Genomic DNA, 27097 nt, shown 5'->3' with positions numbered 1-27097 from the left:
CCGCCCGGGCCGAGATGAGCAGCGGGGCGGGCCGCTGGGCATCCCTGCTCCTGTGCCTGCTGCAGGCCGCCCCAGGTAAGCGAGCGAGGGCGCGGGCGGCGGGGCGCCCCCGGGGGGACCTGGGCTGCCTCTGCCCAGAACTAAACGAAAGCTGAACCTGAAACTGCCTTCCGGGAGGACCGAAGCCGGGTGGCCTAACCCCTGCCCAGCTTCCCCTTCAGTCCCCCTGCGTCCTGCAGCTCGGCCCCGGCGCCGTACCTGGACGCTGGCAAGCGGGCAGGTGGGTTCCCGCCCTCCCCCTCCTCTGGCTGGGAGGGTTCCGATGCCCCACCCAGACCCCGGGGCCGGAGCCCCTGGGGAGCCAGGCCCTGAGGTGGGACCCTCACTCTGTCTCTGAACCTCAGCTGGTAAACAAGGGACAAAACACCTGGGGCAGGACCCAATTACGCAAACCTGACCTTTCCACTTTACACCCCTGTAACCGCACACTGGCCTTGGGCAGGCCCTTAAGAGTCACGGTCGGCAGGGCTGGAAGTGACCTTGGACTAAGCAGATAAAAGCCTCCTTTGAGCTACTTTTGTGTTGGACCGCGTGGTCTCTTTAAGCTGTCCCCCCTGAAGGAGGCAGTCTTACTTTTTCAGAAATGGCTCGCTGGCAGGTAAGCTTGCTGTGCAGGTGTGAGGGCCCCAGTGCAATCCCCAGCACCCACCCCTAGCCACGCGCGCCTGTGACTGCCCCCCCCCCAAATAATTGGCAGCCCATGTGAAAGAATTCTCCCTGGGGCCCACGAGTTCTCTTGGGGCAGAAGATGGGTCATTAGGCAAATGGATCAGGCTGAGCTCCAGAATAACCTGGAGGAGGCCCGGAGCTCAGACTTGAGGGCCTGAGGACCCTGCTTTTCCCACCTGCGCGCCTGTACTGGCAGGATCAGGTGGACATACTTGGCACAGTCTGTCCTAAAGTTGCCACGCAGGACCCTACACGGGATGCAGTTACTGCGTCATCGCCATTGTCTTGCCATTTTCCCTTAGAGATGGAAGACTCCCTGGGGGAAGAACACTTGAATGTCACCTTTCAGAGGTTAGGTGGTGAACTCTAGGATAGCTGGGCCCAAACACCTTTAAAAGAAGGTGGTGGTTTGGGACCGGCAGCCTCTTGAGCTGTGGGGAGCTGTCTGGTGACCCGGACAGCCATCTCCATAAGGAGTGTGGACTTAATTCTGAAGGCAATAGTGGGTCATGGAACCTGGCGGTGGTGTGGTTGGCTGCATGTTTTAGACAATGAGTAAGAAAGAAAGGATTTCTGGAAGGGAGGTTGCACCAAGTTAAAGCTGGCCAGGGGACATGTCACTGACAGACTGTGGCATCCAAGGTGTGCAACAGAAACCAAGGGTTGAGCCAGGCAGGCATCAGGGGCCTGTCCACATGGTGGGAACAGCTCATGCAAAGGCCCAGAGCAAAGAGCAGGCCCACTGGGTGTTCAAGTCCAGCCCACTCTCTCTGCTACCTCCCTGTTGATAGGCAACAGCATGAGCCAGATGTCTGCCGGTGCTATGCTCTCCCACTGTGGCGACGCTTTCCCTTAAAACTGTAAACTGAAGCCGGGCGTGATGGCACACACCTTTAATCCCAGCACGCGGGAGGCAGAAGTTAGGAGGATCGCTGTGAGTTTGAGGCCACCCTGAGACTCCATAGTGAATTCCAGGTCAGCCTGAGCTAGAGTGAGACCTTACCTCAAAAAAAAAAAAAAAAAAAAAAAAAGAACTAAGCTGAATAAACCTTCTGGTCGGGTGTTTTGTCCCCACAACAGAAAAGTAAACGTTACACCAGGTCAGGTGAAGCAGGAATACAAGGGTGTGTGTGTGTAAGAGGGAGAGAGAGAGAGGGAGAGGGGCAACTTGCAGTATATATAGTGGAAATGGGCTATGGACGACCTTAATTTCTTGGGCAAATACCCTGGGACCCAGAGTGGTAGTAGAATGATATATATATATGTATGTATGTATGTGTGTATATATATATATTTGGCTCATTTCTCTGGACCCAGCCACCAGCGAGAGCAGTTCTGTTCCTAACCCCTCGACAGCCACCTTTCCTGGGGCCTTCCTGTTCCATCAGGTAGGGAAAGAGAAACTTGTGAGGAAGCCTTTCCAGAAACCTGTATTAGAGCAACACTAGTCCACCCAGCACTCGTTTATCGTGTACGTGCTGTGTATCAGGGGCCAGCGAGGCAGATGCTGAGGATATGCTGGCAAGACCTCTGGAGTCTAGGCGGGGGTGCAAGGCCATGCCTTGGCTCCTGCCCTGTGGTGACCTGCTGAAATTTACCCTTGAATGCCGGAGCATGCAGAGCCCTACCCCACGGCGCAGAGGGTTTACTGTGCTGGGGTCTGAGAAGGGGAAGAGGCTGCCCCTCACATGTGGTGGTCAGCCAAGCACCTGTCGCCTGTGCCAACACCGCCCAGGAAGGCTGGGGAGATGTCAGTATGAGGACCTGAAATTGATCCCCAGGTCCCATGTGAAAATGCTTCGTGTGGCAGTGCGCCGGGGGAGGGGTGTAGCCAGGAGAATCTGAGAGACTCTCTGGCAGCCAGTCCAGGCTAATCTAACTGGTGAGCTCCAGCCAAGGAGAGACCTCGTCTCAAAAAAAAAAAAGAGTTTCTAGAAAAAGACAATGACATCAAAATGGAAGAAAGACTAATTGAGAGGGGGAGGGCATATGATGGTGAGGGGATTTATGAAGGGAAAGTGGGGGAGAGGAGGGAATTAGCATGGTTTATTGTCTATAATTATGGACTTTATCAATAAAAAAATAATCTTACAAAAAAGGGTTCCTAGTCAGGCATGGTGGTGCGCGCCTTTAATCCCAGCACTGAGGAGGCTGAGGTAGGACGTTCGCCATGAGTCCCAGTCAGCCTGGGCTAGAGTGAGATTCTGCCTCAGAAACAGAGGAGGAGGATTTCCTGAGGATAACACCTGCGGGTGTCCTCGTGCCTACACACGTATGTGAGCACACATGTGCGCTTATACCACAAACACACACAAGACCAGCCAATAGTTGCAGGCTCTCTTTTCTCTCCCCCACAGGGAGGCCCCAGCTAGCCTCTCCCCGGAATGTGACGCTATTCTCCCAGAACTTCAGCGTGTACCTGACGTGGCTCCCCGGACTCGGCAGCCCCCCAGATGTCACCTACTTTGTGGCCTATCAAGGGTAGAGGGGGGCCTCGGGGTCAGTGGGTGGGGTGATGGCAAGAGGGTGGGCGGGGGTGGGGGGCTTCCTGGGTCTAGTTACATTTCGTGCGGTCCGCTCGGGGTCTCTGGGAGATGCCATTCGGCAGGTACATGGAGAAGGTTGGAGGTGGGGGGAAGGACGTTGAATGGAGAACAGCAGGCGGCAGGCCTGTGGGTGATGGGGAGACCCTTGACAAAGGTGGAGGCCGGCCAGAGCTGCAACGAGCCGGGGGTAAAGGCTGAGGTTGTTCCAGCTGATTAGAGAGGACAGACAGAGGGTCAACGGCTGCGCCTGCATCCTGCAGGGCATGGGACTTGAGACAGACAGGGCTTTGGGGTCCTTCTCATCTTAGAAGTCCAGGCCACCCCTGCTAGCCCAGAGGAATCTGAGAGTAGAGGTGGCCGAGCTACCACTGAATTGAACCCTGAGATATGGCTGGGAGTGCTTCAGTGGGAAGGCAGGAGGATGGGCAGATACCCATCCACCCACAGTAATCTGGACTGGGTGGGGGTGGGGCTGGAGCAGGAAGGGGGAGGAGCTCCACCCTGGCTCAAGGAGTCCAGAGACCTTGGGTGAGGTCACTTTCTCCTCCCAGGAGCCCCAGATAGGTGCTGCTTTTCCCATGGCTGGGCCCTGAGAGGTGCCCTGACTTGGCCCCGCAAGCTAGTGATGGAGTCAGAAGAGAAAGCCCAAGCTTGCGCATCTTTCTGTCTCATCACTGTCCCCCGCATTTTCAGAATCCAGATGTGAGGAGTGGGAGTGCTGCCTGGGGCAAGAACAGACTGGAAGGATGAGTTCAGAAGCAAGACTGTACCAGGAGGCAGGAAGTACCTCAACTATGAGTTTGCTGCACACCAGGCACTGTGTCAGGACATTTCTGATGGCCTCTTGCTTATCATGCTGTGACCCAAAGCCAGGGCATAACATGCGCAACATTATGCAAGCGCCCCACCTCTGAGCCACATCTCCTGCCCTATGCCAGCCCTTGAAATGATCTTAGCAGCCACCCTATGAGGAAGGTCCGCTACTGTTCTTCACAGGGGCACTGAGACACACAGGGGGAGGTAGGAGAGCTGAGATGACCTTATGAAAACACTGCAAGCCCAGCCTCGGCATCTTTAAGATATTACCCACCTCTTTTATACTTTCAAAGGATTGCAAGATAGCAATGTTCTAATTGTGTTCTTGCTTTCATTCATTAGTTGGAATTCTTTTGTAAGGAGAGACACCCCCTCATGCAGTTTTTGCTATTCAGGGGTACCGTTCAAATAGGCAAGATAGGGTTAATGGTTTTTTACCTCCGTTCTTTTTTTTTTTTTTTTTTTTGAGGTAGGGTCTCACTCTGGCCCAAAATGACCTGGAATTCACTATGGAGTCTCAAGGTGGCCTTGAACTCATGACGATCCTCCTACCTCTGCCTCCCGAGTGCGGGGATTAAAGGCGTGCACCACCACGTCCGTTCTTTTTTTATATTTTATTTATTTGTTTATACACAGAGAGAGAGAGAGAGAGAGAGAGAGAATGGGCACTCCTCCAGCCACTGCAAATGATCTCCACATGTGTGCACCACTCTGTGTATCTCGCTTTATGTGGGTACGGGGGAATAGAGCCCTGGTCATAAGGCCTGGAAGGCAAGTGCCTTGACCACTGAGCTCTCACTCCAGCCCTTACCCCCCATTCTTTCCCAGTTTTCAAGGTACATGAATTAGTTCCCTATCTCCTCCCGCAGGTGACTGAGCAGTCGTTGAATGTATCTGATGGTGTCAGTCCATTGCAGCGTGCTCACTGCACTGAAGCTTGCATGGCCTGATCCGGAGCCAACAAGTCTCTTCAGGGTCCTTTTACCTTGACCTTCGTAGTCTTTGGTATCTTTCTTGCCCTTTATTGTGACAAGATGTCTCAAAGTTATCTCATATAGCTCCTGACCTAAAGGTGGCAACGAGCCCTTTCTCCAGTCAGTGGGAAAAAGACGTCTTGTTTTGGAGTCAGGATCACACTCTGCAGCCAGGCTGGCCTAGTGTTCCCTATGTAGTTGGCTGAAATAAACTTAATTACTTTCTCCCTTTTCCTTCTCTCCCCTCCCCTCCCATTTTCTTTCCCTTCTTTCTCCTTCCTTCCCTCCTTTTCTTGTCTTATGCTTTTCCTCCCTCTCTTCTTTCCTTTCTCCTTTCCTCTTCCTTCCTTCCTTTCTTCCCTCCTTCCTTTCCTCTCCCTCTTTCCTTCTTCCCTCCTTTCTTTTTCTCTCTGTCTCTCTTTTTCTCCTTGTCTGGTGGAAAGCAAGGCCTTATGCATGCTAGACAAGCTCTCTACCACTGAGGTACATCCCCAGCCCAGGAAAAGATTTTTACATTTATTTTATCTTATTTTATTTTTATTTGTTTATTTGAGAGAGACAGAAGAAAAGGCAGATAGAGACAGAATGGGTGTGCCAGGGCCTCTAGCCACTACAAATGAATTCCAGTCACATGTGCCACCTTGTGCATCTGGCTTTACCTGGGCACTGGGGAATCTAACCTGGGTCCTTACACAAGTGCCTTAACTGCTAAGCCACCTGTTGCGGTCAGGTTCGTCTTGCTGGTAGAAATCACCCAACCAAGAGCAGCTTCTGGAAAAAAGATTTATTTTGGCTTACAGGCTCGAGGGGAAGCTCCACAATGGCAAGGGAAAACTATGGCATAAGCAGAGGGTGGGACATCACCCCCTGGCCAACATCAGGTGGGCAACAACAACAAGAGAGTGTGCCAAACACTGCCATGGGGAAACTGGCTATAACACCCATAAGCTCGACCCCAACAATACACTCCCTCCAGGAGGCATTAATTCCCAAATATCCATCAGCTGGGAAACTACTTTCAGAACACCTAAGTTTATGGGGGACACCTGAATCAAACCACCACACCATCTCTCCAGCCCTAGGAAAAGGTTTGAAAGACCAGATTCTGTCTGTGAGCTGTGTTGATCTCTACGTAACTGCTGCTTAAGGTCTTCTCAGTGAGCAGTGACATGTGTCCCAAGACAGGATGTTGGAACCATAATAATGATGCCCCCCTCCATCTAAATTCTACTCCTTGGGATTTTTTTAATTAATTTCTTCTATGTTGTATGTGGTTCTTGGGATCACAAGAAAATGACCCATAGTCACTCAGTACTTTTTTTTTTTTTTTGCTTTTTGAGGTAGGGTCTTGCTCAAGCCCAGGCTGACCTGGAATTCACTCTGTAGTCTCAGGGTGGACTCTGCTTCCCAAGCGAGTGCTGGGATTAAAGGCATGTGCGAGGCTGGAGAATGACATTTTGCTCATTAGTGCTGATTTTAACAGACAACCTTGATCAATCAGCATCATTGAGTTAAAATTTACATAGTACAAAATGCTCCCATTTCAAAGTCCTGCATGAAGAATTTTGCTACATGTCTATACATCCATATCAAGACATCTCCACTCCCCCCAAAGGTTCCCTCCGGCCACTTTGCGTGCAGTCTCTACCCACTAGCTCTAGCAGTCACAGATTTGCTTTCTGACACTCTGGATTAACCAGGCACATTCCAGAATCCCGTATCAGTGGATTTTTTTTGCCAGGCATGGTGGCTCATACCTTTAATTTCAGTACTGTAATTTCAGTATTCAGGAGGCCGAGGCAGAAGGATTGGCAGGAGTTTGAGGCCTGCCGGGGCAGCAGTATGAGACACTGTCACAACATAGAAAAGGGAGCACTGGGGAGATAGCTTATTGGTTAAAGGCGCTTGCTTGCAAAGCCTGTCTGCACAGGTTCAATTTGCTAGTATTCACATAAAGCCAGATGCACAAAGTGACACGTGTGTCTGGAGTTAATTTACAGTGGCAAGATGCCCTGGTATGCCTAATATCTGTCTGTCTCTCTATATATATCCCTCTCTCCTCATAAATAAATAATTTCGGGGCAAGGGTTTTCAAGGTAGGGTCTTGCTCTGGCCCAGGCTGGCATGAATTCACTATATAATCTCAGGGTGGCCTCGAACTCAAGGTGATCCTCCTACCTCTGACTCCCGAGTGCTGGGATTAAAGGCGTGTACCACCACACAGAAAATGGGGAGATGGCTCAGTGGGTAAAGTGCTTACTGTGCAAGCATGGGGATCTGAGTCTGGATCCCCAGCACTAAAGTAAAACACTAGCCTTAGGCTTCGTGGTACATACCTGTAACCCCAGTACTGGGGAGGCAGAGTCAGGGTGATCCCCAAAGCTTGCTGTCTATCTGAATTGGTGCATTCTAGGTTCAGTGAGAATCCTTTTCAAAAACAAAGCAGATGAAGCTGGGTGTGGTAGTGCATGTCTTTAATCCCAGCACTCGGGAGGCAGAGGTAAGAGGATCACCGTGAGTTCAAGGCCACACTGAGACTACAGAATGAATTCCAGGTCAGCCTGAGCTAGAGTGAGACCCTACCTCTGAAAACCAAAAACACACAAAAAAAAAAAAATTAAAAAATAAAAACAGCCAGGTGTGGTGGCACACACCTTTAATCCCAGCACTCAGGAGGCAGAGGTAAAAGGATCTCTGTGAGTTCAAGGCCACACTGAGACTACAGAATGAATTCCAGGTCAGCCTGAGCTAGAGTGAGACCCTACCTCTGAAAACCAAAAAAGAAACACACACACACACACACACACACACACACACACACACACACACACACAAAAGAATTCTCATTCAAAAAATAATAAAATTAAAAAGCAGAGAAGTGATAGAGGTGGACATCTTATATTCCTCTGGCGACACCCCCAGCCCAGAAAAATGTTTTAAAGACCAAATTCTGTATGTCAGCAGTGATGGCCTTCATGTAACTATAGTTTCAGTGTTTGTGTGTGTGCACCCACATTTGCATGTACCCTTTTTGTAATTTTTTTTTATGAGAGAGAGAAAGAACTGGCATGCCAGGCACTGCAATCTAATTCCCAATGCATGTGCCACCTTGTGCACACATGCAAGCTGGCACTTGCATCACCTTGTGCATCTGGCTTAAATGGGTCTCTAGGCTTCGCAGTCAAGGGCCTTAACCACTATGCCATCTCTCCAGCCCCCACTAACTTGTTTTGGGGTTTTTTTGTTTGATTTTTTTTTTTTAATTTTGTTTAGTTGAGAGAGAGAGTCAGACAGAAAGAGGAAGACAGAGAGTGGGTATGGATGTACCAAGGCTCCCTGCTACTGCAAACAAATACCAGAAGTATGTACCACTTTCTGCATCTGGCTTTATTTATTGGGGAATCAAACCTGTGCCATCAGGCTTTACAAGAAAGCACCTTTAATTGCTGGGCCATCTCTCCATCCCTCTTGTTTGATTTTTTTAAGACAGGGTTTCACTGAGTAGCCCAGGGTAGCCTCAAACTTCTAATCGTCTTACCTCTGCCTCTCAGCTGCCATGACAGTTGTGGTCACCACCCCCATCTTTGCTGGTTGTTTTGGAGATACAGCCTCCCTGTGTAGCTTAGGCTGGTAGCTAACTCACAGCTGTAGTCTGAGATGGCTTGGAACTCACAATCTTCCTGCTTCTGCCTCCAAAGGATACACATGATTACAGATAAGCAGTCCACTTGACCCTTCCTCTGGCAGTGGTCCTTTGCTGTGCTCAGTCTCAGTCCCTTTTTGTCAAAGCAGGCCCGTCTCTGCTGGGGTGATCCCGTCTCCACTGCCACTCTCTGCTCACGTGGCTGATTAAAGCCGTGCGTTTCACATTTGATCACGTTGTCAAATCCATGTGTTGCACCCATGACACCTGTTTGCCAAGTGATCTTCCAGCCACAATCTTGGTGTTCTGTCCAGAATGCATATTCTATCTATCTATCTATCTATCTATCTATCTATCTATCTATCTATCTCTATCTTTCTCTCTCTCTCTCTCTCTCTCTGACTTATTGAGACAGGGTCTCAGGTAGCCCAGGCTGGCCTCAAACTCTACATAGCTGAAGCTGACCTTGAACTTCTGATTCTCCTGCCTTCCTTTCCCATGTATTGGGATTACAGGCATGTGCCACACACCTGGCTCATATTTTGCAATATGGATAGACTGAGAATTTTCCAGAATTTCAAATTCTGGTTCTCTCTCTCTTTATTTTTATTTTATTTTATTTTTGGTTTATTTCGAGGTAGGGTCTCTCTCTATCTAGCCCAGGCTGACCTGGAATTCACTATGTAGTCTCAGGGTGGCCTCATGGCTACACTTTCTTAGAACTCTCCCCACCTAAATATCCAAGAGCAGCTCTTTTAACTTCTAGTTTCTTTTTCTTCTTCTTCTTTTTTAGTTATTTATATATGAGGTGAGAGAAAGCAAGAAGGGCATGCTAGGGCCTCTTGACACTGAAAACAAGCTTCAGTTGCATATGCCACTTTGTGCATCTTACTTTATGTAGTTGCTAGGGGGGTAATCTGGTTTTATAAGCAAGCGCCTTTAACCACTGAGCCATCTCCCCAGCCTTTTAGCTTCTGTTTTCTACAAAACACTGGAACACACGTCAGCCAGGTTTTCTGCTATGTTATAACAGGGGTTACCTGTCCTCCAGCTGGCAGAACTGAAGGATGCCTCCTGCCTGCTGAGATCTCACTGGTCATCCTTCATGCCTGCGTTCCCTCCAACCTTCTCTCGGATGTGATCTAGGCCCCTGTTGACATGCACCTCAAAACTCTCCAGCCTCTGTTGCCACTTCCAAAGCCACATCACATTTTAAGACACTTGTGACATGAGCAACTCACTTCTGGCAGCAAAAACAGTGTTAGGCGCCAGGCGTGGTAACGCACGCCTTTCATCCCAGCACTCGGGAGGCAGAGGTAGGAGGATCGCCATGAGTTCAAGGCTACCCTGAGACTACATGGTGAATTCCAGGTCAGCCTGAGCTAGAGTAAGACCCTACCTTGAAAAAAACACAAAAAACAAAAACAGAGAGCAGCATTAGTTAGTGATGAAGTTCATGGACCCCGTAGGTGACATAAGCAACAGCAATCTCTTTCTCATGGCTCAGAAGCTTAGCAGTCCAACAGCAAAGTACTGGCAGGTGAGGTTTCCTAGCTGACAGATGGCCTTCCTCCTGATGGCCTTGACCCTGTGTGTATGTTCTCCTGGTGGCTCTTTCTCTCTTATTTCTAAAAAGCTTTATTTATTCATCTTCACATGTGTATTTATATGAGGGTGCCTCTTGACAGATGAACACCAGACACTTGTACCACCTTTCATACATGAGTGGCTTGTGAAAGGAACCCAGGCTGACAAGCTTTGCAAGCAAGTGCCTGTAAGGGCTCAGCCATTGCCCCAACCTCATCTTTCTCTTCTTATAAGCATACCGGTCCCTCTGAGTTAGCGCCTCATCTCTAGGACTTCATGTAACCTTAATTGTCCCTCTAAAGCCCTGTCTCCAAATGCAGTCACACTGGGAGTTAGAGCTTCAGCATGTGAACTTGGGAGAACTCATTTCATCCATAACAGAATTATCAGAATGGGGCTGCATGAAGATTCACATACAAGATTGTGTGCAGAGTTAGGCTTTTTTTTAATTTCTATGGATAAAGATCTAGGGACAGAGGGCTGGAGGGATGGCTTAGCGGTTAAGGCATTTACCTGCAAAGCCAAAGGATCCAGGTTTGACTCCCCAGGACCCAAGTTAGTCAGATGCGCAAGGGGTCACACGCATCTGGAGCTCGTTTTCACTGGCTGGAGGTCCTGGCACTCTTGCTGTCTCTTTCTCCCTCTCCCTCTCCCTCTCCCCTCCCCCCTCTCTCTCCCCTCTTTTTTTGTCAAATAAATAAATAAAAATAATTTAAAAAAAAAAAAGATCTAGGATCTGCCAGGCGTGGTGGCACACACATTTAATCTCAGCACTCAGGAGGCAGAGGTAGGAGGATCATCATGAGTTTGAGGCCACCCTGAGACTACATAGTGAATTCCAGGTCAGCCTGGGCTAGAGTGTGACAGTGTGACCTACCTCAAAAAAAAAAAAAAAAAAGAAAAAGGATCTAGGGATAGAGTCTAGGAGATTGGGTAACTGAATGTATAACATAATAACAAACAAACTAGTTGTTTTCCAACATCAACGGTCCATTATTCATTCCCACCAATGTACAAGAGTGCTAGTGATTCCGTGAGCTTCCCAACACTTAGTACCGGCCTTTGGATCTGCCTGTTATTGGGTGTGGGGTAGTGCTCCTCCATGGCTATGGTCTGCATTTTCCTGAGGATCAACCAGGTTGAATATCTCCTCATGCACTTATTGACCAGTGACTCATCTTCTCTTAGGAAGTGGCTCTTTTATTTGCTTGTTTTCATTTTTATTTATTTACGTGTGGGTATGCACATCTAACCGCTACAAATGAAGGTCCTTCTAGATTTAAATGGGTCGCTGGGCAACTGAACCAGCCAACAGACTTTGCAAGCAAGCGTTTTTAACCACTAAGCCATCTTCCCAGCCCCAGGGATACAGATGCAATAAAAGAGAGATGAGCAACTCAGCTCCCACAGGCATTCTCTTTCTTCTCTTTCTCTGTCCTTCCTCTTCTTCACCCATCCTCTTCATCCTCCTCCTCGTCTTTTTATCAGTGTGATGGAATCTGCCCTGCTTCACCACACTGTGGACTGAAACTGTGAGCCAAAATAAGTCCTTAATAACTTGTTCTTATTTTCTATGTTTACTGCTTTTCTTTGCCCAGTTGTCTGTTACTGAGTGATATACATCAAAATTTTCTCAGGCTGAAGAGATGGCTTGGTGGTTAAGGCACTTGCCTGTGAATCTTAAGGACTTGGTTCAATATCTCAGACTTATAAGCCAGATGCGCATGGTGGCATATGCATCTGGAGTTCATTTGCAGTGGTTGGAGGCCCTGGCATGTTCATTCTCTCTCTCTCTCTCTCTCCCTCTCTCTTTCTCTGATAAATAATAAATACTAATTTTTTTTTCTCAAGGCTGGGGAGAAGATTCAGTGGTTAAAAGTACTTGTTTGCAAAGCCTACCAGCCTGGGTTCAGTTGCCCATCACCTGCATAAAGTTGGACACAAATTGAAGTTGGGCGTGGTGCACTCAGGTGGCAGAGGTAGGAGGATTGCTGTGAGTTTGAGGCCATCCTGAGACATTGATGTATGCATCTGGCATATGTTTGCAGTAGCAAGAGCCCCTGATGTGTGTGCACACACACATAAGTAAAGTTAAATATTTTTATCTTATTTACTAGAGAGAGAAGGAGTGTGGGCATGCCAGGACCTCTTGCCACTGCAAACAAATCCAAGATGCATGCATCCCTAATGGATGGACACTGGGAAATCGAACCCAGGCCTGCAGGTTTTGCAAACAAGTGCTTTTAACCACTGAGCCATCTCTCCAGCCCCAGTTTTAAAAAATGTTCATTTCTTGTTATAATTATGAAAGATTCTGTAGTGACTTCATTTTTAGTATTTCTTTGGACTTGGGAGTATATATTTTACTATCTACTAATATAAGTATACAAGTTCCTTTTCTGTAAATGTTTACAGAATGTAATTCTCTCTACCAAGAAACAAGACAGTGAATTGATTCATCCCCGAAACCTGTTCCTGGTGCTATCCCTCTGTCTGCCCCCGTCATGCTCCTATCTCTTAGGCTTGAAACCTAGGATTACTCTTTGTTTATTTATTTTTTTTGAGGCAAGCCCAACAGACTGGCCTTTTTTTTCATGCTAGAAAGAGAGAGAATTGGTGCCCCAGGGCCTCCAGCCACTGCAGTGGGACTCCAGATGTTTGCACCTTCCTGGACACACGCGCAACCTTGCACACTTGTATCACTTTGTGCACCCGGCTTACATGGGACCTGGAGAGTTGAACATGAGCCCCTAGGCTTCGCTGGCAAGCGCCTTAACCACTAAGCCATCTCTCCAGCCCAGAACCTAGGAATAACCTTGACTTCCTCCCATTCTGTATCCACACCGTGAGCACATGCTGCCAGTTTCACCTGCAGAATATATGTCCTGAATCCAGCCTCTCCTCACCATCTCCATGGCCTACTCTCCACGTTAAATCACCTCAGTGTCCTCAGTCCCTTCATGCTACTGTCTACCAAAGCACCTTCGACTGGATCGTTTAGAAACCACAGCAATTTATTTCTGACACTCTGGAAGCTGGGAAGTCCAAGGTTATGGTCCCAACAGATAGGCTGTCTGGTGAGGGCCACTGTCTGTTTCCAAGATGGCACCTTCTCAATGTGTCCTCACATGGGGGAAATGCCAAGACTGTGCCCTCCTCACAGGATGAGAGAGATGGGAGGGCCAGGCAGCTCTCTGAAGCCACTTCACAGGATCTCCATTCCCATCATGTTCTCACAACTTAATTCTTAGAAGGCCACACCTCTTAAGACCATCACTTTGGTATTTAAATTCCAGCATGAATCTTGGAGGGACACATACATTCAAATCATAGCACTTCCCCTTGTAGCCAAAGAGGGTCTCCCAGCACTTACCTGGGAGTGATTTATGGGATGGTATCACAAAAACACAAGCTCAGGCAAACAGAACTTGTAGCTGGATGACCTCACAGGGTCAACTCTGACTAGGAAAGCATGAAGCTGAAAGGGGAGCTCATCTTCGACTAGCAAAAGTACATCTGTTGGGTAAAGAGTTCCAGTAACTAATTAAGGACCTTGGAGCACATCTGGGGATCATTTATAAAGGCTGATCATCAAAAGAGTTTACACTGGAAAGAGAATATGGACCTATCTAAAGAGAAGCCAGGGAGGAAGTTAGAAAAGAACCCTGCAAATACTGCATGCATATTTTAGAGAGAGAGACTGACATGTCCACTTTAATAAAGAACAGAATAGCTGGGCCTAGTGGCGCACGCCTTTAATCCCAGCACTTATGGGGCAGAGGTAGGAGGATCACTGTGAGTTCAAGGCCACCCTGGGACTACACAGGGAGCTTAGGGTCAGTCTAGGTTAGAATGAGACTCTGCCTTGGGGGAAAAATAAAAGAACAGAATAGCAGAGAATATATAAAGATAGTATATATAAAATTAATGAAATGTATCTACTGCTGGGGGTTAACACAGTACCAGCAAGGCAGGTACAGAGTGGGTTAAAAAGTTCAATTTTGGACTGGAGAGACGACTTAACAGTTAAGGCACTTTCCTGCAAAGCCAAAGGATCCCAGTTTGATTCTCCAGGACCCACGTAAGCCAGATGCACAAGGGGGCGCATGCATCTGGAGTTCATTTATAGTGGCTGGAGGCCCTGGCGTGCCCATTCTCTCTCCCTCTCTCTCTCCCCCTTTCTCCCTCCCTCCCTCCCTCTTTTGCTCTCTCAAATCAATCAATAAATAAAATACATTAAAATTAAAAACAAAAGTTCAAGTTTGAATCCCAACACCCACTATTCACACCTTCTTGTGGCTTTCTGTCACACCCTTTACCCAGATCTGCAAGGCCCCTGACCTGACCTGCCACCAGTGTCCCCCTCATCTCTGTTCCACTGTGCCTGTCGCCCTCAGCCTTGTTGCATGTCCTTGCAGCGCCCCCCACCTCTTCCTCTGCACTGGGCTCCCAGCTTCCATAACATTCTCCTGGTCTTTTTCTGGGCTGCCTTTTGAGAGTAGTCACTCCCTCCCACTTCACACTGTTTTGTGGGGGTTTTTTTCCACTGCACCTATCAGCTCTGGGATTTATCTAGTGGGTGTGACTAGTGCCTCTTATCCCCTCCCATGAGGATATAAGTTCCTGGGGCGCAGGACCTCATCTCTCCTGCATTGCCAATTCACTGGTGCTTGAAATAACACCCGGGGCAGAGGTCTCTTGTCCGACCTCAGTGTTTTCAGGATGTTAGAGTCATAGCCCTAAACATTTCCTTCAGACATGCACGCAGTACCTGATAGGGCACCTTGCGTATGACAGGCAGACTGTAGATGGAAAATAGCTGCTGTCGGGAGCAGCTCCATAAGAGAGGCGTCTCAGAGTGCAGGCTGGGGCTGAGTGAGGTGCAGGGATCTGCTGAAGAACCCAGAGCTAGTGAGGGGCACAGGCCTGAGTCCCATCCTCATCTGAGTGACTCCAGAACCGAACTCCTGACCAGGCTCTTCTCAATCAGTTTCGGCTGATGGCTGCCTGCCTGGGGGGAGGGGGGGGGCGGCTGGTCCAGTGGCATCTGGCTGAATGCCCGGATGTGCCTTTTGTAATCTCCCCAGCCCACAGGCTGAGTCTGTGAGCCCTACTCTCCTGTCTCCCTCCTCAGCTTTCCTAGCTCCCAACCGTGGCGCAAAGTGAAGAAATGTGCAGGAACAAGGTCACTGGTGTGTCCCTTGATGTGCCTGAAGAAACAAGACCTGTACAACAAGTTCAAGGGACGGGTGCAGGCGGCGTGGGGAGGCATCAGGTCCCCACCGGTGGAGTCCAAGTACCTGAATTATCTCTTTGAAGGTAAGACCTCTGTAGGGAAGGGCTAAATGGGAGGCCCTTCCCCCCAGGAATATCCCTCAGGGTCACCACCACCCTAATCATGCTGGTGTCAGTCAGGGGTCTCCTCCCACCAGAGCCAACAATAGCTAAAATGAAAAGGGGATTCATTTGGTGGGTTTCATATGACCATGGAAGCTGGAAAGTTCTTTTTTAAAAAATTTATTTATTTTATTTGAGAGAAGGAAGGAGGCAGAGAGAGAGAGAGAGAGATTGAGGAGAGAATGGGCATGCCAGGGTCTCTAGCCACTGCAAACGAACTCCAGATGCATATGCCACCTTTTGCATCTGGCATACGTGGGTCCTGGGGAATCAAACCGAGGTCACAAAGTGATAACTTGCCTGGATACACTGATGGTAATAGGTGGCTATCAGGTGTGGGTGTAGAGATCTTTCTGACTTCAGTCAAGACAGTGCAAGCGAGGGGTGGTTACAACAGGAAAGTGAATACCAGGCGTTCCCCTCAGAGCTCAGCTCAGTCATTGCTGTCTAGGATGCTGTTGCAGTCCAGTTCGCATTGCTGGTAGAAATCACCCAACCAAGAGTAGCTTCTGGGAAAAAGAGGTTTATTTTGGCTTACAGGCTTGAGGGGAAGCTCCACGATGGCAGGGAAAAACGATGGCATGAGCAGAGGGCGGACATCACCCCCTGGCCAACGTAAGGTGGAACACAGCAACAGGAGGGTGTACCAAACACTGGCATGGGGAAACTGGCTATAAAGCCCATAAGCCCACCCCCAACAATACACTCCCTCCAGGAGGCATTAATTCCCAAATATCCATCAGCTGGGAACCTAGCATTCACAACACCTAAGTTTATGGGGGACACCTGAATCAAACCACCACAGATACTGAAAATTATCAAGGGCAAAACAGTGTTTAGAGAGAGAGGGTAGGGCTGGAGAGATGGCTTAGCAGTTAAAGGCACTTGCCTGTGAAGCCTAAGGACCCAAGGACTCTCCAAGTCCCACAAAGGTGAGGCAAGCGCAAGGTCTCACATGCCCACTAGGTGGCATGAGTGTCAGTTGGAGTGGCTGCGGCCCTGCCATGCCAGTTCTCTCTCCCTCTCTCCCTCTCTCCCTCTCTCCCTCTCTCTCCCCCCTCTCTCTCTCTCTCTCTCTCTCTCTCTCTCTCTCTCTCTCTCTCTCTCTCTCTTTCTTTCTCTAAAAAGTAGATAAATATTCAACAATAGGGTAGATATTCAACAGAGGATGGCAGGAAAGGATGGTAGAGAAGAAAAGATTTGGGTCGAAGGAGGCTGGATGAGTGGGTTGGTAAAAAGCAGAGAGGGAGCTTTGGAGATGGCTCAGCAGATCAAGCACTTGTGATGCAAGCATGAGTGCCTGAGTTCTGATCGCCAGGCCCCACATAAAAGCCAGAAGCCATGTTGAGCTTCTGTAATCCCAGCATGCAAGTGGTGAGATGGGAGATGAAGGCAGGAACTCCCAGAAACTCACAGGCCAGTTAGCCTGGTGAACACAGCACTGAACAAAAAAGAAAAAAAAAGAGTCCCTGCTTCAAACAAGGTGGAAGGTGAGGACCAACATCTGAAGGTCTTCTGACCCCCACATATGTGTTGTGTACATTCACGTGAACATGCATGCACCCTACACACACACACACGTACACACAAAATAAATAAAAAAGTATGAATGAGTGAGAAGGGAGGAAGTATGAAGAGGTTAAAAGGAAGCAGTAAGAAAATGGGAAGGAAGGAGGGTGGGGAGAAAGATAATTATTAAGAAAGAAGCGAGGAGGGCTGGAGATATGGCTTAGTGGTTAAGGCACTTGCCTACTAAGCCATGTTTGACTCTAGATTCCACATAAGCCAGATGCACAAAAGGTGAGGCAAGTGCAAGGTCGCACATGCCCACTAGGTGGTGCAAGCATCTGACGTTCAATCTCAGTGGCTGAGGCCCTGGCACACGAATTCCCCCCGCTAAAATTTACAAAATAAAAAGAAGAAGAAGCAAGATGAAGACTTTTTTTTTTTTTTTTTTTTTTTTGGTTTTTCGAGATACTGTCTCACTCTAGCCCAGGCTGACCTGGAATTCACTATGGTGTCTCAGGTGGCCTCGAACTCACGGCGAACCTCCTACCTCTGCCTCCCAAGTGCTGGGATTAAAGGCGTGTGCCACCACGCTGGCTAAGACTATTATTACCAGCCAAAGTTCTCCAGGAAATCCAAACTTGGAGAATGTATCTAGGTACAACAGGAGATTTTGTATGAGAGTGGACCCCCACCCAAGACAACCACAGGAGACTCTATATCCTTCAAGGACGTTATATCCTCAGAAATACTGCCATTGGCCTTCCTGGGACAGACAGAGTGTGAAATCAAAGGTGGCTGCTCGTTTCTCGCCATTTCTGCTGGCAAGCTGCAGAAATGTTAGCTGCTGGTGATACCTACCACCCTTGGTAGAGAAGGAGGCCAGCTTAAAGGGTGGAGGCTGTAGCTCAGAGGGCCATATTGAGAGCCAAGGAACATCATCCAGACCTTAAACTCTAATGACACTTATCTGGCTGGATTTTAAAGCTTGGGACTATATTTCCATTTCATTTCTGTTCCCCCATCACTACTGCCCTGCACTGGCCCCACATTTTATGCAGGGAGCAGAGGATGGAAATAGAAATTGTGTCCAGGAATTACACTGACTGGACCATCCCAGATCTCATCTGAATCTGACTCAGATATTGCCCGTGGGAATTTGAGTTGCTGTGATAATGGCAGGAGACTGGGGGGGTGGGGGACGTGAGAGAGGGTGAATGTGCATTTGAAAAGGATGCGAGTTTGGGACCAAGAGGAAAGTCCAGAACACTCTCCGGAGATGTCCTGCCCAAACCCCTGGGTGCGGTACAAACGTTCCATGTCAGCAGAATTGTCATGTGTTTGAGGTGGGGGAGGGGCCGCCTAGAGTGGCAGAGAGGAACACTGGGTGGCCCTTCCACCACTGTTCCTTCCACCTGGTCTTGTTTTGAGCCAGTGTCTCTTTACTGGTTCTGGAGTTTTCAGGGCCAGTGGTTCTTGGGCCTCTGCTCCCCTGAGGACAAGAGATTAGAGGCGCACGTGGCCACGGCCCGCTGCCTGTGTGAGATCTTGGAAATTCAAACTCTGGCAGGCTCAGGTCCCCTCAGGCCTCAGGGTTGTGCAGGAAGTTCACTGAACCGCTGAACCATCTCTCCAGCCCCAGAAAAGAAGTTTTAAATTTGGGGGCTTTTGGCTGGAGAGATGGCTTAGCACTTAAGGACCCATATTTGACTCCCCAGGACCCATGTAAGCCAGATGCACAAGGTGGTGCATGCATCTGGAGTTCATTTGCAATGGCTTTAGAGGCCCTGACATGCCCATTCTCCCTCCCTTCCTCCTTCCCTCCCTCGCCCCCCTCTCTCTCTTAAATAAATAAATAAAATGTTTTTTAAAAAATTTGGAGCCTTAAAATAGTATGACTATCCTGGGTCACCCAGATAGTTAATGTCCTTAAGGGAGAGGACTTCCTGAGCTGGAGGTAGAAGAGATGGAGAGAGGGAAAGGTGTAGAGATGAGAGGTGTGATGGTCTGGTTGAAACAGCAGGAATGTGATGAGAGCTGGAGGTGCCTTGCACAGCTGGCAGGCGATCCACTGACAAGTGGACAGGAAACCAGGACTCAATCCAACAGACTCTGTGAGTCTGGAAGCTAGCTGACTGTACCCCAGGGGTCCACAATGAGACCAGGGCAGATAGGCAGTGGGACCCTCAGAGGGTGCTAACGGGTCCTGTTTTGTTTCTACTAGTGGAGCCAGCCCCGCCTGCTCTTGTGCTCACCCGGACTGAGAAGATCCTCAGGGTAAATGCCACCTACCAGCTGCCCCCTTGCATGCGCTTGATGGATCTGAAGTATGAGGTGAAATTCTGGAAGGAGGGCACTGGAAGCCAGGTGAGAAGGCCCTTGGCTGCCCTCAGGCTAAACCTACTTCGTCCCCTCTCTCACACACCCTAGACTCTTGGCCAGCTCACATGGTCTTCAGCAACAGTCACCTGCGACACCCTGTGTTCCACTTAGGACACCAGGACAAGGCACCCCGCCCTTCACAGGACAGGTGTCAGCTACACCACAGGCTTCTTTATTTTTCACAACTTCAAACAATGTATGTATGCATATGTCTCTACATGTCCACACACACATATACTGTATTTTGTTCATATATACCTCATTACCCTCTCTTACCCCCCCCCCACTCCTCTCAACCTTTATATCACAGAAGACAATGACTCCAACTCCTCCATCAACCATTAACTCCTGAGGGAGGGCTGGGGCCTCTCGCACCCCTCCTCCATCCATGACAGAGTGTGAATTACTCCTGTCCTGGGCAGGTAACCACGGCTGCTGGACTTTATGAGGGTAATGGCCATGTCACGCCCGGATGATGGAGTTCCACAGCACTTCTCCCCATCCTCAGCGATGTTGTCTTGAAGGGCATCTCATTTAGGGCAAAGCACTCAGTAGTCACTTATTCTCAGTGCTTTTGTGTGTCTCTGCATTAATCATCTCCCACTGTAGGAAACAAATAAACTTTCCTGACCAAGGCTGAAAGCAATAGTAACCTGTGGATATAAAAATATTTATAAAGAAGCTGGGCAAGGTGGCACACGCCTTTAATCCCAGCACTCAGGAGGCAGAGGTAGGAGGATCACTGTGAGTTCAAGACCACCCAGAGAATAGAGTGAATACCAGATCAGCCTGAGCTAGAGTGAGACCCTACCTCAAAAAACTAAAGTTTATAAAGGGTTGGAGAGATGGTTTAGTGACTAAAGGCTCTTGCTTGCAAAGCCTGACAGCCTGAGTTCGATGCCCCCAAAAAAGTGAGCATCTGGAGTTTGCTTGCAGTGGCAGGAGGCCCTGGAACTCCCATATTCACTCTCTTTCTGTCTGCCTTTCTCTTTTACAAATAAATAAGTTTTTTTTTAATATTTAGAAGGCAGTTTGATAGCACATCTATTTAGCAAAAACTACAGCAGTTGCTTCCCCACTAGGGCTTAAGACCTCTCCAGCCATGGACTTTCAACCTGGTTTACAGTACCAAGCACGAATCCCTTTTTGTGGAGAAGGCACAATACAGACTGATTGGTCTGCCCACAACAGTGTTGCCTCTGTCGCACCAGTGGGCACATCTTTCTTGGCAGGTCAGCATTGTAGTGTGTCGGGTCCGCCACTGAGCGCGACCGTCGATTACCCTTCTCTCGCTGCAGTCTGCATCGTACCTTCCCGCACTCTGGCGGCTAGCCAGCAGAGGGAAAGCTTCCAGCTCGATTTCATCTTGATTTTTCCACATCCTGCAACCAAAGGATATGATATCTTCAGCAATATACTATTCAGTTCTTTTTTAAAAATTAATTTATTTATTGCAAGCAGAGAGAGACAGAAGAGAGGCAGACAGAGAATGGGTTCACCAGTGCCTCCAGCCACTGCAAACAAACTTCAGACGCATGTGCCCTCCTTGTGCATCTGGCTTATGTGGGTCCTGAGGAATCGAACCTGGGTTCTTTGGCTTCATGGGCAAATACCTTAACCATCAAGCCATTTCTCCAACCCACTATTCAGTTCTGATGGCACCTCATTTTCAAAATAATCGCAATCCCCTCTTTTTTAAAAAATATTTTTTATTTATTGGAGAGAGAGAGGGAAGGAAAGAGGGAGAGAATGGGTGTGCCAGGGCCACTAGCCACTGCAAGCAAACTCCAGACGCATGCACCACCTTGTGCATTTGACTTACGTGGGTACTGAGGGATGGAACCTGAGTCCTTAGGCTTTGATGGCAAGTGCTTTAACCACTAACCACATCTCTCCAGCCTGCTCTCTCTCTTTTTTTTTTTTTTTTTTTTTTGGTCCAATTAATTCTCAGTCAAGTGTGCTGCAAGAGTGCAGAGGTCAGGCTCCTGAGACATTAGATTTATTACAGAAAATCCAGATGAGCTCCAGGAAGCACAGCTAAAGTACCCAGTGATGGCCACGAAAGTATCTGTTACCTGCAGCTCCAGACTTGCGTCCAGTGCATTTGCTGACTGTGCCCAGTGTCTAGTGACGGCAGATTGGCAACCCTTTTGTGAACAGGGCCAGAGTAGGTGTGTTTGGCCTTGTGGGTGACAAGGTCCGAGCTCTGCTGCTGTCATGCACAAGGAGCCACAGACGATATGGAAATGAGTGAGCGTCTCTGGGTTCTAGTTTTAGGAGGTCAGACTGTGGGCCAGGGTCAGCTACGGCGCTAGTTTGCTGACCCCTGTTCTTGTTCATTCTTTCTTCCAATACCTACACTGACCCTAAGGATGTGAATCCAGCATGGTGTGCATTTCCAGAACCTCACACATACAGTGAAACGTCACATGATACCCCATAAATAGGTACAGTTTTGTTTAAGACGGTGTCAATCTTCCTGCCTCGACCTCCCCAGTTCTGGGATTATAGGCATGCACCACTACATCCAGCTTAAATACAGACTTTTTTGTTATTTATATGTGTATGTAAAGTGTTGTAGTGTAGTACGTGATGTTATGTGTGTGCAGATGTGAGCACTCTGTGTGCATACACGTACGGGCCAGAGAAGAATGCTGCGTGTCTCCTTCTTTCCGCCTGTTTCTTTGAGACAGAGTCTCTCACTCAACCCAGAGCTTCCCTTTTAAACATTTTTGAATCGGGGGGGGGGGGGAGGAAGTGGTGTCAAGCAAGCTCCGGTAATTCCCCAGTCTCTGCCTCCTCCCCCCACCTTGCTGGACTGGGGTTACAGACAGGTGTAACCATGCCCTGCTGTTTTCGTGGGTGCTGAGAAACCACACAGGCTGCCTCAGGCCTCCTCTGGTCCTCATGCTTTCACAGCGGACACTTTACCCACTGAGTCCTCTTCCCAGACTGCAGGCTGCTTTTGAACCCCAGTCATCCCCTACCTGGAGATTCAGCTGAGAAGAAACCAGGTAGCATTAGAAAGTGTGACACCCCCCACCCCAGGGACTGGAGGGCTGGCTCAGCAGTTAAGGTGCTTACTTGCAAAGCCTGATGACACAAATTCGATTCTCCAGGACCCACGTAAAGTCAGATGCACAAAGTGACACACGCATCTGGAGTTAGCAGTGACTAGAGGCCCTGGTGTGCCCATTTCCCCCCCCTTTCTCTCTCTTTCCTCTCTGTGCTTGCAAAGAAGTAAATAATAAATGAAGTACACCCCCAACATTAGCACTTTAATATAGGATGGGAGAAGAAAGTCCCACAGTTCCCACCCCATCTACTCACCCCTCCTGTGCCAGCCCTTAACTCTGCTCATTCTTACCACGGCCAATTTCTTCAAACAGACCCTCTTTCCTGCCACCCCCCATGGACAGCCCGTGCAGATCCCACTGCAGCCAGCCACCAGTGGGCGCCACTGCCTCAGCGCCAGAACAATCTACACCCTCACCACCCCCAAGTACAGCCACTTTTCTGAGCCCAGCTGCATCTTCCTGGGGGTCCCAGGTGGGTGGAACGAGGTGCTGTCGTGGGGACTTCCCTCCCAGGCCTCGGAAGTTTCATGATACAGTGGTTAAATATAGAGCGAGAGACACCTTGGCAGATGGAAATCCCAGCTCAGCCATACTGGCTGCGTGGCTCCTGAGCACATTACAAAACCTCTCTGAGCCTTGGGTTTCCACGGAGATGGGCTTATTCTCCTGAGGACGGAGTAAGGTGGCCGCATGAAGTGACAGGCACTGTTGTTCTGCTTCTTAATTAATGTGCTCTCTCCTCCCTAGGGGCCAACTGGCCAGTCCTGGTGCTGCCCTCCTCGCTGCTCCCTGTGCTGTTAGCCGTTGCCACAGGGGGTGTGATCTGGAAGTGCCTCAAGGAGAACCCCTGGTTTCAGCGGGTGAAAATGCCTCGGGTCCTGGTATGGAAAGTCTGGGGTGTGCGGCAAGAAATAAGCATGGGGTGCTGAGGAGTAGGAAGTGGAACTGGGTTTCCAGTAGTTCAGACAATATTGAACTGGCCCAGATTGCATTGCATCCATCTCTACTTCATGTCTAAGTTTCCACCATTAGCAATGCATTCCTTTTGCACTGAACCCAACAGGAGATCTGTGCAGGGGGGATACCTCTGTCCCTTTCAGTGGGATCTCTTCTCTGCTAAGGATTTGTCAGGCATAGAGAGGAATGCCCCAACTCTGCTACTTTGGCAAGGCAGCCAGAAGGAAAGAGGGAAGGTGACACTAAGCAAGGACAACTTAACCCAGGCCGAGTCTCAACCCAGGCCAACCTCAAGAAGCCAGAGCCTCATGCAAGAATCCAGGGCTGGCTGGGGCAGGAGGGGCCTGGAGAGGTCAGACAAGGACCCGACTAAAGGTGGGGATCTCTAAACACTCAGGTAGAGGTTAGACTTCAAAGACAGATTCCCAGTGTCCCTGTGTCATAACAGGGTGGTGGAAAGTAGTTTCACAATCCTTAGCTTCAAAATCGGTGGGGAGACCATAGCTAACTGCCTGCACAGCGACCTCTGGTGGACAATTAGTATATCGCCCCAGCCCTCAGACTGCCTCTTGGCAACCAACAGCATCATCTCCCACACCAGCCGCTTCTCCCACCCCAGTGCCTGCACCTGGGATCTTACTCTGGGGGTCCCCAGGGACGTAGGTGACAGGCAAGCCCTGCCATCAGCACTTATATCTTTTTTTTTTTTATTTTTTTTGTTCATTATTTATTTATTTATTTGAGAGCTACAGACACAGAGAGAAAGACACATAGAGGGAGAGAGAGAGAATGGGCGCGCCAGGGCTTCCAGCCTCTGCAAACGAACTCCAGACGCGTGCGCCCCCTTATGCATCTGGCTAACGTGGGACCTGGGGAACCGAGCCTGGAACCGGGGTCCTTAGGCTTCACAGGCAAGCGCTTAACCGCTAAGCCATCTCTCCAGCCCAAGCACTTATATCTTTTGATGATGGCCAGAAGAGCTGGATAATCCCCTAGGTACCTCCCCACTCACTGAGGTGACTCTGAGGTACAGTGACTCCCTGGACCCCCAGCAGGACTGAAGTCCTTGCTTGATAACTCGTGCTCCTTCAGGGCCTCTCCCCCACCTCTGCTACCATCTGGCTTGCATACTCCCTGACTGGGTTTCCTGGGAGCAGCTCCCAAGAAACAGCTTCCACTTGAAACCATCTTGAGGTTGTTTCTGGGGATGGGGGAAGGCAGGTTCAACCAGTAATACTTCAGGAAGCCTGAGTCATCTACTCTCCCCTCTCCTTCCACATCAGGATTTTTCTGGATTCAGACAACCTGTGACAACCTTCCAACCCAGTGGACCACAGTATCCAGACGCCCTGTTCCTCTGTCCCCAGAAAGAACCGACCATCAGGGTCAGGCCACCCCCTCAAGTCAGGGATCCAGCCACCCTCCAGGGAGGGTCAGAAAAGGACAGCACTGAGGATGAGCTTGAGGACACGGAAGACAGCGACAGCCTCCAGCCCTACCTGGAGCCCCCTCCCTTTCTGAGGAAAGAACTCCAGGTTGCCCAGCACTCTGAGGCAGATGAGTCTGGAGTGGACTCAGGGGGGGCCTCCTGGACACCTCTGGACAAGAGTGAAGGCTCCTCTGCCTGGGACGCTTCAGACAGGAGCTGGCCCAGTGCTGTAGTCTCCTTGCCCTGGGATGAAGCTGAGTCCTCCAGCTATTTGATCAAGAAAAGACTGGACCAAAGACCCGACTGGGACAGACAGCAGGAGCCCCTCCCATGCCTGGATTTCTCCGAGAACTTGGGTGCCCTGGAGGAGCCTCTGAAGGAAGTTCCTTCCTGGTGGGCCATGTGGGGTGCCTCATGCCCACAGCAGGATCTGGTCACTGAAGAACCTCTGGTTTCTCTTCAGACACTGACTTTCTGTTGGGACAGCAGCCCTAAGGAGGGAGAGGAGGAGGAAGAGGAGGGTGACTGGGAATCAGAACCCGAGGACAGCAGTGGAGGCAGCTGGAAGGCTGCAGGCCTGCACAGGGCTGAGGCCATGGGGGGGACGCTGGGGCATTATATGGCCAGGTGAGCTGGCCCCAGTGTCTCATGCCATCTGGTGCTGCTCTTCCGAGGGATCTGGTACACCCCTGAGTCACACCCAGATTTGTCATCTGGACTGAGCCGTAAGATGCCACCCCCACTTGCAACAACCCACCTGCTACAAGAGGTCAGGGCCGTGGTCAGGGACTGGATGGGTCTGTTCCTTGTTCCTGAGACTTGCAACCTGGTGGAAGGTCATTCCTGGGCATCAAGAAACAAGCACGGTCAGGCTGCTGCAGACACCAAGGGCCAACACTCCCCGGGGAGCATCTGCAATTGGGAGAGGGATGTCACCGGAGGCACATCTGGTGTATCAGAGCTCATGCCCTTCCCAGCCTCTCCTGAGTGAGTCTCAGCCTCTTGATTGAGTAATTGGCAGTCTCTAGGGTGGGTCTCGACAAACATCCAGTTGGCTGATGGGTTGGAGGGGACAGAAAGGGAAGTTGTCCTTCAGAATCTGGGCCCCTGAGTCACACATAGCATTGTGCAGTGAGATAGCCCTGGGTTCAAATTCCAACACTGCTCACAGTTTACTAGTGGCGACTTGAGTAAGCCACCCTCATTCTTTGTGCTTCAGTGTCCTCATCGGCCACTTCCACGTGGCTATGGTGAGGGTCCAGCGAGCTCTCAGGTGTGTGTGGCATGAGGCTCGTATCAATGGTGCCGGCCACATGGTGGCTGACAGAATCCTCTATCCGTCCAGGCTTCAAGGAGATCACTACCTGTGACGCCCCAAACCCAAAGGAATAAGAGAGCCTACCTTCTAACCTGTCTTTCCTCTAGGTCACCCCATTCCTTCCTTGTCACTGCCCCCTCACCTCCTAGTCAGCGGGCTGGGCCCAGCCTCGCCTCCTTCCCCTTCTCAGCCACGGCAGCTTCCCTTCTCTCACGCGCACTGACCACTTCACAGAGGTGCTTTGAAAAGACGCGAGGCTGCCACCACAGAGTGCTATCTTCTTCTTCAGTGACATGCACTCTTTCTAAAAGAATCTCTTCCCACGTTTTAAACTTCTGATCTAGCTTGAGCTTCTTAGGAATTCTAAATTCCAATTCATTTCTGGTCATCAGGTTGTTTACAAAACCCCTTGAGGAAAGAGCGTGAAAATCCACTGTAATCCACTCATTGTGTGTGCTGGGCACTTCACGGGTTACAAAGTCCTTCCTGATCCACAGCAGCTGGGAGCTGTGGTGAGGGCCCAAGTGCGTGGTGCCTTACGTCAGAGTGATGTGTGATTCTTCAGCGTCCTGAGACTACATGTTGCTTTTGCACACTTGTATTTATATTTAACTTTGCTTTGTTTTATATGTCATATTTAAATAATACCCTAATGTCTGTTTGTACTTTACCCCAAACCGTGAATAAAAGAGCCCTGTTTTTAGAAAAAAGGGAATAATTTATGGGAATATGTATG

General features: G+C 49.5%; 1 protein-coding gene across 2 annotated transcripts; it reads left to right on the top strand.

Annotated features, from left to right (window-relative positions):
- Positions 1-27083, top strand: Ifnlr1 (interferon lambda receptor 1). Of its 2 annotated transcripts, XM_045151344.1 has the most exons (7): positions 1-75; positions 3087-3210; positions 15430-15614; positions 19423-19565; positions 22970-23129; positions 23405-23538; positions 24898-27083. In XM_045151344.1, the coding sequence occupies exons 1-7, from the start codon at positions 15-17 to the stop codon at positions 25672-25674; spliced, it is 1584 nt and encodes a 527-aa protein (XP_045007279.1). In that variant the 5' UTR covers positions 1-14; the 3' UTR covers positions 25675-27083. The 2 variants fall into 2 exon arrangements, with proteins under 2 accessions (XP_045007279.1, XP_045007280.1); XM_045151345.1 differs by lacking the exons at positions 1-75; positions 3087-3210 and adding an exon at positions 4970-5096.
- Positions 27084-27097: the final 14 nt, after the last annotated feature.

This window comes from Jaculus jaculus, chromosome 5, assembly GCF_020740685.1.
Source record: "Jaculus jaculus isolate mJacJac1 chromosome 5, mJacJac1.mat.Y.cur, whole genome shotgun sequence".
Taxonomy (NCBI): domain Eukaryota; kingdom Metazoa; phylum Chordata; class Mammalia; order Rodentia; family Dipodidae; genus Jaculus; species Jaculus jaculus.
This window is presented reverse-complemented; position numbering and strand designations above follow the sequence as displayed.